This window comes from Aquarana catesbeiana, linkage group LG06 (genome assembly GCF_042186555.1).
Source record: "Aquarana catesbeiana isolate 2022-GZ linkage group LG06, ASM4218655v1, whole genome shotgun sequence".
Classification (NCBI taxonomy): Eukaryota; Metazoa; Chordata; class Amphibia; order Anura; family Ranidae; genus Aquarana; species Aquarana catesbeiana.
Genome location: NC_133329.1, coordinates 382,598,732 through 382,610,762, shown reverse-complemented (window position 1 = coordinate 382,610,762; position 12,031 = coordinate 382,598,732). Strand labels below are relative to the sequence as shown.

At 41.9% G+C, this 12,031-nt stretch overlaps 1 protein-coding gene across 2 annotated transcripts in view; it reads right to left on the bottom strand.

Moving 5' to 3' along the window:
* The window catches only part of DARS1 (aspartyl-tRNA synthetase 1), a 188,816-nt gene that overhangs the window by 112,745 nt on the left and 64,040 nt on the right, over nt 1–12,031 (bottom strand). For both annotated transcript variants that reach the window (XM_073634256.1, XM_073634257.1), the window contains one exon: nt 4,345–4,437. In XM_073634256.1, the coding sequence (XP_073490357.1) occupies nt 4,345–4,437 (93 nt within the window). The remainder of the gene's footprint in view (nt 1–4,344; nt 4,438–12,031) is intronic.

Genomic DNA, 12,031 nt, shown 5'->3' with positions numbered 1-12,031 from the left:
AGCGTAAAAAATAAAAACCGCAGAGGTGATCAAATACCACCAAAAGAAAGCTCTATTTGTGGGGGAAAAAGCACATCAATTTTGTTAGGGTACAAAATCGCAGGACCGCGCAACTGTCAGTTAAAGCGACGCAGTGCCGTATCGCAAAAAATGGCCTGGTCAGGAAGGGGGTAAATTCTTCCGGGGCTGAAGTGGTTAAAAGTACAATAACATATACCACCCACAGCATATGATCTTTAACCCTTTGTTAGAACAAACAGTGTTCGCATCTAGTTTACAAATGACAAAAGAAATCTGGCAGAACAGTAAAGACAGGGCTAATTGTGGTAAACACAACTACTTTCTTAAGCCCCGTACACACGGGCTGAATGCCGGCCCACATTTAATAAAAAACATTTGGTCCATGTGTTAGCCAGGTGGTTTGACAGAAGCCGACCGGACCAGCCAATGGCAGAGAGCGCTGATCGGAGTGTTCTGGCAGTGGTTGAAGGAGAAAAAGGTAAATATGTCCTTGCATGGTCTAGTCCGAGCCAAGACTTAAACCCCATTGAAAATCTGTGGAATGACTTGAAGACTGCATTCCACAAACGGCCACCATCAAATTTAACTGAACTTAGCAGTTCTGCAAAGAAGAGTGAGCAAATACTGCAAAGTTAGTAGAGCCAAATCCCAACAGACTAAAGGCTGAAATTAAAACAAAAGGTGGTTCAACAAAATACTAACAAAGGGGGTGATCCTTTTTCCAATTAAGTGATTCCGTTTTCTGTTTTTTTTTTCTGACATTTTGGTCAGATATCTTTCACTTGGATGTTATAAGTTGCACTAGTAAATACAGCTAGATAAAACAAAAACGATGTGTCTTAATTTCAAGCTGCAAAGCAACAAAATATGATTATTTTAACCGGTTCCCGACCGGCGCACGACGATGTACGTCGGCAGAATGGCACGGCTGGGCAAATGGGCGTACCTGTACGTCCATTTGCATTCCCCACCGTGCCATTGCGCGCGCGCCGGCCGGGAGCTCCGTGAGTCGGGTCGCGGGTCCCGCAAACTCGATCGCCGCGGCGATACCCGCGATCTGCTCACGGAGAGGACGAACGGGGAGATGCTGATGTAAACAGCATCTCCCCGTTCTGCCTAGTGACAAGTGTCACTGATCACAGCTCCCTGTCATCGGGAGCTGTGATCAGAGTAATGACACTGCTAGCCCATCCCCCTACAGTTAGTAATCACTCCCCTAGGACATACTTAACCCCTCCCCGCCCCCTAGTGGTTAACCCCTTCACTAACGGTGTCATTTACACAGTAATCAGTGCATTTTTAATCGCACTGATCGCTGTATAAATGACAATGGTCCCAAAAATGTGTCAAAAATGTCCGACATGTCCGCCATAACGTCGCAGTCACAATAAAAATCGCTGATCGCCACCATTACTAGTAAAAAAAAAAAAAAATTAATAAAAATGCCATAAAACTATCCCCTATTTAGCAAACGCTATAACTTTTGTGCAAACCAATCAATAAACGCTTATTGCGATTTTTTTCTACCAAAAATATGTAGAAGTACCTGTTCCCTCTTGCCCCCCCCTCTTACCTTTCCTTCGCTCCCCTTCCCCCCCCTTCCCCCTCCTCATCAGGCTGGATTGAAAATGGTTACTTATGTAAGTTTATCTACGATGGTATAATACTATAATGCAATAAGGTGTACTGTTAAGTGATATTTCTGATATTTGTACAACTGGAATATCTGATAACCAATGACTACAGGTTGAAGGTTGATTTTTACTGTCATTTTCCTCTATACTTTGAATGTTCTAAATCATTCTGTAATGTAATGCTGATTTGTTTAATAAAATTTTCTGTTAAAAAAAAAAAAAAAAAAAAAATATGTAGAAGAATACGTATCGGCCTAAACTGAGGAAAAAAATGTTTTTTTATATATTTTTGGGGGATATTTATTATAGCAAAATGTAAAAAATAATGCGTTTTATTCAAAATTGTCGCTCTTATTTTGTTTATGGCGCAAAAAATAAAAATCGCAGAGGCGATCAAATACCACCAAAAGAAAGCTCTATTTGTGGGAAAAAAAAGGACGTCAATTTTGTTTGGGAGTCACGTCGCACGACCGCGCAATTGTCAGTTAAAGCGACGCAGTGCCGAATCGCAAAAAACGCTCTGGTCAGGAAGGGGGTAAAATCTTCCGGGGCTGAAGCGGTTAAAGGGTGGGCGATTCTTTTCTCTATCCACTGTAAATAGTGATTCTCTTCCATCCCTCCACTGTATAGTGAATGTACAGTGAATACGGCAATCCTTGTCTCTCTGTATGCCAGTGTTTGTTTTCAGTCACTCAGCACTCTTGACAATCACTAATGGCCTATACCCTTTCCATGACAATGGATCCCGGGGCTGGTACAGTCAAGGAATGTTTATTTTGCTGCACTAAAATAACATGACATTTGGGAAATGTGTACCACGCCTGCAGAGCAGCCAGCACACCCAGGGATGGAGACTATGGCTGCTGGGTCCAGGATTTTAGTAAGAAAAACAGAAACACCACAGAACAGAGTGATAAAAATCTTTAAACTGTTTTGTTTTATCAGGGAGTAACAAGCCACGAAAAAAATAAAAATACATTTTTAACCACCTCCTTACCACCGTATTCTAAAAACGGCTAGGAGTTGGCGACATGTTTCTGGGTGCCATTTATAAACCTCAATCCAAAAAACACACAGGCATCCAGCGCTCACCCATGAATGACTGTGATCTGAACCGTCAATAGACGGCTTGGATCACAGGCGCAATGTACAGATCCATTTAGAGCGGCTCTGTACATTGTGTGTTTGCTGTGAGGACCAATCTAAGAGCCTACACCTTCATGAAGGAATCAGAAGCAGTAGATTCACGATGATGTATTTTAAAATATCATAGGCTCTTCTTTTTTTTCTTTCTTTATTTTTTTTTTTTAACGCTTTCATCCCCCTCCTCTCCATCTCATCTCAATTCTGTCTCTATGTGATCTGTATACTAACTCCTTCATCTCCCTTATCCTGCACATTAACCCTCACCCGTCACCATCTCCTCTCCTTGGTAATGGTCTGTTCATTAGTGATGTGCTGTATCTAGTGTACCATTACCAAGCTCGATGGTTTAACCACTTTTTAACCAGCATGTTATTTAATTCCAAAAATGGGTCAATTTGAGGGTGTTTGAACTCTAAAGTGGAACGATACTCACCTTGAATCCAGTGATGTGCCGTCCCCGGAACTCCCCGCTGGCCACTGACCTCTTCAGATGGCTGGCTCCAGGGTCTCAAACGACAGCCACAGTCAATGGCCAGGCGGAAATGATGTCACTCCCATGCATGCAGGAGTTCCAGATTGAGTTTTGCTGAGTTTGTGCAGCTTACTACACAAGGGCGGATAAGGCAGGTAAGATGCTTCCATGCAGAAGAGACAAAGCATATCTCTTCTGCATTAAAAATCCTTCCTGTCTATCCATTTTTATCCCCAGCATAATGCCAGCTAATCAAAACCTTTAGTAAACAAGCAATGCAACCAACTCGAGCATCTCTTGTGCACAAGGAACAGTTCTGTTGACAGTGGACTTTAAAACCATTCTGCTGCTCAATGCTGATCTTTATGGATGCTGTAGGAGAATAGTACCAATCACAGGACTACTAAACCTGGGAGATCAGAAGTTTGCACCCTCGTCTGTGAACAAGTGGTTTAGACTGTACAACAAGAGAGCAAGTTTTTATCTGCCTAGCATAACCCAAAGCCTGAGAATGGATTCAGATCTAAGCAGCTGGCATTGCCCAAGCAACCGAATTTAACAGAAACCCTAAAGATCAGTTTCATGTGGACTAAGCTTTTTTAAAAGATTTTGCCAATGGATGAAAATTCCCAGCAAAAGTGCACAGCGCATTATTATTTTTTTGTACTTTGTTCTGAGGCTAGGATTCCATTATGGAAAACAAGTGTATAGGTGCTGCAACCTTCCCACATAAAAGCCCCTCCCGATGCTCAGACCATGAGGCTGCTGACTCCTCCAACGTACCAGAATAAGGAAAGAGATGGTCGGCACTCAGGAAGACATCCCAAATAGTATTCCTTTATCAAATACATGTACAGAGGTGTACAACAGCCTACGCATTTCAGACGTTAGTCCTTAGTCACTGTAATGACTAAGCCATGACTAAGGACTAATGTCCGAAACGCGTAGGGTGTTTTACAGCTCTGTACATGTATTTAATAAAAGGAATACTATTTGGGATGTCATTCCGAGTGCCGACCATCTCTTTCCTTATTCAGGATTCCACTATGCATTAAGAAAATATGCACTTACCCTTTGCTCGGCTGGTGTGGACCCTGGCACGAACCCATACAACTTCATCGGCTTTTTGAATGGTCAGGTCTTTAACTCTCACCAAGGCCCTCTCTGGAAAAGAAAATTCACTATGTGATTCAAGCAGGGCGACAGAGGAGAACAAACACACTGTGAAATCTAATCTAAATGCAGAGTACCTCAGTATAATAACATGCTGCAAAGTGTACCTGTCAGCCCCCTGCAAAGCACAGTTTAAATCTATGATATTTGCTATGATTTATAGTAGGCCTTAGATAAAATGACAAAGTAAAATTTGTATTGTGTACATTGAACTGGAGCCCTGCAGCATTATACAGTATATGCCTCCATATCCTTTTCATATGCAAATGTTATTTTAAATGTTATTTTCAATATTTGCATCGCCAGTGATCATGCCAGGAAAGTCCCTGGATCAGACGCCTTTTGTTATAAGGTGACAACGCTCTTTCCTTTGAAAAAGCATCCAAGAAGCACTGGGACTTTGATTTGAGTTCATACAAAATAGTCAGAGGACAAAAACATCCATCCAGAGAGTTAACCAGCTCACGTTAGGCTGCTCACAAGAGGCAAGGCTACCCCGATGGGTTACCAGAAAAAAAAAATGCACTCATGGAAGGAGAACTGAAACCAAAGGGTAAAAAAAAAAAAAACAGTCCAAATTAATTTATTAGCTTATACAAAAAGAACAGGTTTTGGGCTTAATGAAAGGAACAGAGAGTTAACCAGCTCACGTTAGGCTGCTCACAAGAGGCAAGGCTACCCCGATGGGTTACCAGAAAAAAAAAAAAATGCACTCATGGAAGGAGATCCAAAACCAAAGGGTAAAAAAAAAAAAAAAAAAAAAAAAAAAGTCCAAATGAATTTATTAGCTTATACAAAAAGAACAGGTTTTGGGCTTATGAAAAAAAAATCCCCTTTCATCGGAAGAGTTATTGGCTAGCAGTACAAAGTGTAGTACACACGGGCTGAATGCTGTGTGGCATCGGCCCGTTCAATAGAAACCGGCCAACATTCAGCCCGTGTGTACAGCAGTCGGGCCGGGTCCTGACAAAGGGTCATGACAAAGGTCTGCCAACTGGATTCAAAACAAAAAAAGTGTGGCTACCATAGTGATCAGCCACTGTGAAGCTCGCCCCTGTGTTTCTTTCTCTGTGAATGGAGAGAAAAGATACATACTATCTCTCTCTCTCTCTTTACAGAAAGGAAAAAAAGAAAAAAAAAAAAAAGAAAAGAAGTGAAGAAGTGTGTGTAAAAATAAACAAACAACAATAAAAAAAAAAATAAATAATAACAATAAAAAATAAAGGCAAATAACCTAGATCAAGTTTTGATCTAAGTCAGTGCCAGGGTTAGTGTTTGGGTCAAGGTCAGGGTCAGTATATTTTGGACAGGATTTTTTTTTTTTTAAATTGGTATCAGCGTGTTTTATGCAGGACAAAAAAAAAAAAAAAAAAGCAAAATGCGCACCATTGTTTCTGGGCTGGTACAAATAACATACACATATGTGGTATTGCTGCGATCATCTGGAGAAGGAGAATTTATTTTGGGTTGTTCTTTGGTGGTAGGTTATGGTACTAACAAGAAAAATACAGCTAGATTTATTTATTTATTTTACCATTTAGGCCAGTTTTCCTTTGATAATAAAAAAAGAATCTGGATATATCCATTACCATTTACCACCAAAAGAAAGCCCAATTTGTCCTGAAAAAAGGTACTGTATAATCCAGCTGGATGCACAAAGTAGTTGTGATGATATATACGGTTATGTATATGGGCTAACACATGTCAAAGTTGCAAAATTGTACTTGGACATTAACATTTGTTTTGCCTTTAGGCTACTTTTTATACTGGGTCAGTGAGGGCGTCGGAGGTAAAGCGCTGCTAGTTTTAGCGGCGATTTACCATAGTTTTTAACCCCCACTAGCGGCTGAAGGGGTTAATAGCATCGGCAAAGCGCCGCTGCCAAGGGCTTTGCAGGCGCTTCAGCAGCACTGCCCATTCATTTCAGTTTTAGGAGTGGTGTACCGCTCCAGTGTGAAAGCACTCGGATTTTCACACTGGAGTGACAGTAGAGATGCTTTATAGGCGCTAGTTTTAGCGCTAAAACGCCTGAATAGCGCCTCAGTGTGAAAGTGGCCTTAGACATGAAGGCATGAAGGTGTTAAACATGCATGGTCAACTGTCGTCACCATCAGGAACTCTGCCCTGAGAGATGCCAACACCAACGGAGGGCATGTAGAAAGAAAGTGGCTGCATAAATGCTACCAATAAATGCTACTAGATCAAACACTAGGAAGGATTAAAATATATGTAAACCCTCACCTTGTGAAACAATCCATTCAGTTTAAATGAAAGGCAAAACATTTGTGTATCGCTATAAAAAAAAAAAAAAAAAAAAAAAAGTGTGTGTGTGTGTGTGTGTGTGTATGTGTGTATGTGTGTATGTGTGTATATATGTATATATATATATATATATATATATATATATATATACACATTTTATTTTATTTTTTTAAAGTGATCACATACCCTCTGTTCTCAGCTGCATAAGGCGCTCACAGAGCTGGGAGTGAAATGTGTGTTCATTGGAGAAGAGCAGGCTGAGTTCCCAGCACAAGTAGAGAACTGACCACATTGTGCTCTCATGCCTAGTTTGGTCAGTTTTTAATAGGAAAGCAGAGGGACTGGCAGGAACACCAAGGATTTCACACAAAAGCAGCAATACAAAGAGAGAAGGAGACTTTTTCATACAAGTACATGGCAAGGCAGGGCACATATCAGGAATATGAAATTGTGGGTTGACAGATTCTTAACTAAAATTGCAAGTGATTATGATGCACAGTGTTTCAGAAAGCAGAGGCTTTATATCTACTTTATCATCAGGACAGCCTTCCAAAAAGAAATGTAAAGACGAATAGCACGCATCATTCGGGGAAGGTAAACGGTCATAAATGACTTTGGTACGGCCACAACTCATTTGCCTATACAGATGAGTCAGCAAGAAAGTAACAGATTTTTCAGAAGAAACACCTGCAGATAGAACACAATAGAACATGAAAGATGCTTCAATGTTTCCACACTTTGTTCTTCTTTCCACACTTTGATCCACTTGTAGATGTACATCATGTTCTGCAGATCTGTGTGTGATATCATTGAACATTAGGTATCTCCTGAGCCATTACTAAAAGATTACACAAAGTTCCCCATAAACACTGATACGAGTCTAAGTGGCTTGGATGGGCAGCGTCCTATCTGCCACAATGACCTTGCTGGTTTGCATCGATGCCCCCACTCCTTCGAAATAACTATGCTTGGAGTAAACTAAACAAGGCAGGAAGAGGCATCACTTGGTCCAAGACTGATAGCAGAAGTAGCCAATTCTTTAAGGATGAAGAAAAGGTGAAGAGCTTTAGCCAAGAAACACATCCACCTGCATTCCACAGCCGAAGCAGAAAATCCTGGCCCTTGCCAATGTGCTGCAGAGAAGGGCACCCTGATCTCTGTGAATAAGCAGTGGTCTCTCAGTGGTCTCTCGGCTAAGTCATAAATCTTTCCAATCAAAAGGAAGTGTGAGCTTTGCGGATTGCAGAGATATAGGTCTAACACTGCAGGAGTCATGTTGGACATCTACAGAGATATCGCTGCTTCCACACAGAGCAAAGAGTCCTTTCTCTGCAGCATGATGGCAGTGAATAGGTTTTGTACATAGGAAATGTAAGGTATTGCACACCTTTTAATTTATTGTACCTGAAATTTATTTAGCCGATCCACTTGACCTCTGGAAGATTTACCCCCCCCCCCCCTCCCTTTCATGACCAGGCCTGTAGCCAAATAAAATGTATGTCCTTTTTTCCCCACAAATAGCTTTCTTTTGGTGGCATTTGATCCCCTTTGTGGTTGTTATTTTTTGTGCTATAAACAAAACAAAAAAAGACTGACAATTTTGAAAAAAAAAAAAAATATATATTTTCTGCTATAAAACATATCTAAAAAAAAAAAAAATAATAATAATAATCAAATTTCTTCATTAATTTGGGCCTATATGTATTCTGCTACATAAGTATATATATATTTATTTTTTTTTTTTCTTTTACTAGTAATGGTGGCAATCAGCAACTTATAGCAGGACTGCGATACTGTGGCGGACAGTTGGGACACAGACACTTTTTGGGGACCAGTGACACTAATACAGTCGGTGCTAAAAATATGTACTAATGACACTGGCAATCAAAGGGTTAACTGTGTGCCTAACCAGTGTTTGTGCACGGTGCTTTTACTAGGAGAAGGCACTGACCATGTTCCTGCTTTGCAAAGACACAGGATCCATGCCTTCCCTACTGACAGAACAGCGATCTCTTTACACAGGCAGATCGCCGTTCTGGCTCTCTGGCTAATGATCGGTGGGTGCCGGCGGACATAGAGTACCTGCAGATCAGCTCCTGCTGTGTGGAGCAGGCTGTCGACAATGCGCATGCGCGTCCTAGACCCGTTAGTGTCGGATCACGTACCGCAGATCAGCCGCTCTGCCGCAGTAAATGTGCGGTGGGTGGTCGTGAACTGGTTAAATTAGGCTTTAACGGAAATATAGCCTTGAATGTGCACTGTGATTTTATATATATATATATATATATATATATATATATATATATACACACACACACACATTATTATAATGCAGGATCTTTATAGCGCCAACAGTTTGCGCAGCGCTTTACAACATATACAAACACTGTATATAAAGAAAACTACTATTAATTTTCCCTAAAGCAGAACTCCATGAATTATCTCTTTGTAAGCATACAAATGGTCCAGCTTGGCTCGATGTAAGTATCCATATCTGATATACAGGAAGGTTGCTGGGCAGGGGCATTGCTAGGTCTACAAAAGATCTAGGGCTAGAGCCCATAGCAGCGTAGTAAAGAAAGTCATATGCTTGGGCGGGCATACACATGTATATACAGTAATATACGTGTGGGTGTATATATATCCCCAGAGAGCCCCCCCCTTACATCAGGGTCCCCAGAGAGCCCCCCCCCTTACATCACCTTACATCAGGGTCCCCAGAGAGCCCCCTCCTTACATCAGAGTCCTCAGAGAGCCTCCCCCTTCCATCAGGGTACCCGGAGGGCCCCCCACTTACATCAGGGTTCCCAGAGTGGCCCCCTTACATTAGGGTCCCCAGAGAGCCTCCCCCTTAAATCTGGGTCCCTAGAGAGCCTAGGCCTTAAAATCAGGGTCCCCAGATAGCCTCTCCCTTACATCAGGGTCCCCAGAGAGCACCCCCACTTACATAAGGGTCCCCAGAAAGCCTCCCCTCCCCTTGGGGACCCCTGCAGAGACTCGGGGCTATTGGCCTCAGATTCAGGGTTATAGCCCCAAAAGCCACCCCCTAGCAACGCCCCTGTTGCTGGGTCATCTGGGCTACATACACAGATAGCTGTGCGATTGCATTCTATGCAAACGGCTTTCCCTCAGCACACTGACCAAAGGGGGCTCACTCACTCAGCACTTCTGCCATTCAGAGAAATGTATTTTTGATTGAATACAAACACTTCTTTGATTTGAAATGGTGGAGCCTCTGGGAGAGATTTACTAAAACTGGGGTGCAAAAAATCTGGTACAGTTCTGTATAGAAACCAATCAGCTTCCACGTTTTCTTTTGTCAAAACAATTGTTAATTGAACAATCTGAAGTTAGAAGCTGATTGGCTACCATGCACAGTTGCACCAATTTTTTCACTCTACAGTATTAGTAAATCAACCCGTGACATCATCCACCCCTCCACTGCACCTCCAATCAGAGAATGCCTTGTATTCACTGAACAAAAAAAATAATACAAGGCATTCTCTGAATTGTGTTGGTGCCGAGTGACAACCTGTGATCAGTGTGATGAGTGAAATCTGCTAGAGCAGCACTTAGAAGGTCAAGGAGGTGCAGACTACTTTATTTTTAGTATCTCCACCAGGCCCTCTGGATCTCAGATATGGATACTTACATCAAGCCAAACTAAACCAATGTAAGTGTAAAAAAAAAAAGAAATTCTGGAAAATCTACCTTTATGTCCCATTCACACTGGGAACTGCATGTGAATCACACAGCAACGTGGGACTCGCATGCAGTTCTGTGCAGTACGATTTCAGCTCATTAACTTTGAATGGGCTGAAATCACACCGCACCAAAAGTAGTGCATGCATTACTTTTGGAAACGTACTGCCACCGGCATGCATGGTACTTTTGTATCATGTTATCCGATGCGGGCAAATGCACTGCGTCTGTGACCTGCATGTGGGGTGTCCTTAAAGTGTTACTAAACCCACAACAGTAACATCAGTCTGTATATGCAGTATAGCATGCTTGTTATACTCACTGTGGAACTTACATTGTGTAAAAAGGCTGTTTTATCCTGTATGCACAGATCCTCCCCCTCCTGCACTATCTGGGGAAGGCCAGCTAACACAGGCAGGGTAGCCAACCTGCACATGCTCAGTTTTGTATTTTATACTGTAGTGTAGAGAATATTTCCTTGTTGATCAGAGCTAGCCAGGTCACATGATACTGACATCACACATGTGGGCGTGTATACAGACTGCAGTGGAAATCTCCTCCTACCTGAACTCTCAGCACTGGAGAAACTGTGCAGTTTATGATGTTACTGTGGTATACAGATCATCCAAAAAGGTATATAGTGGCAACATTTTAATTTAAAAAGAAGATTTATAAGCTGTGGGCACTGTGGGGAGGGCAGAAGAACTATTTTCAGATGACTGGGTTTAGTAACACTTTAACTTTGCACTGACACCCCACTGCAGATCTCTAGGGCAGGGAGATTGGAATGTGGGGAACCAGAACAAAATGCGGGTTTTCCACACGGCATTCTAGTGTGAATGAGCCCATACGTTTAGAAAATGGATCAGATACTGTTCCTGTGCTAAAGCATATTCATTTGAAATATTCTTATAGGATTCCACATAGAATGTGTAGCAGAAGAGCTTAGCAGTAAAAAAAAAAAAAAAGTTTTCCGACTTTCCTTTTTGCCAGTATTGTAAAAATAAACAGACACACTATGAATGCATTGAAAGCATGGAGTGAGCACACAATGGTGCGCGGCTCTCTGCTTGAAGCAGCTTTTTCCTCTCTTTGTACAGAGCGGTCAGAAAATAACTGCATAGCCCGTGTCAGGGGTAGGTGGGGGGGTCACCGGACACAGAGGACAGACTGCATAAAGTGTGCCACAAGTGGTAAAAATCTGACATGGGGTCATTTCTGGAGCAACGAGCAGGGCAACATACTATCTCCATAAATTATAGCACTTACCACATCCTAGTTCTTCTTATTCCAGTTGCATCTTCCGCTCATTCAATAACTCTATACTATTGCTAGCTAGTATATATACAGGAACAGCACGGAGAATAAGCAGTAAACAAGATTGCCCCTGGAGCTCTGAGTTCAATCCTGATTATTTTAGGGATTAATAAAGCTCCAACAATATACGCAGTGCTTTACATACCGTACAGTCACATCAGTCCCTGAACTAGAGGAGCTTACAATCTATGGTCCCTACCTAACTTACACACACACACACACACACACACACACACACACACACACACACACACACACACCACCAAAATTTATTTGTTTGCAAACGTGTTTTTCTAAATTTTCG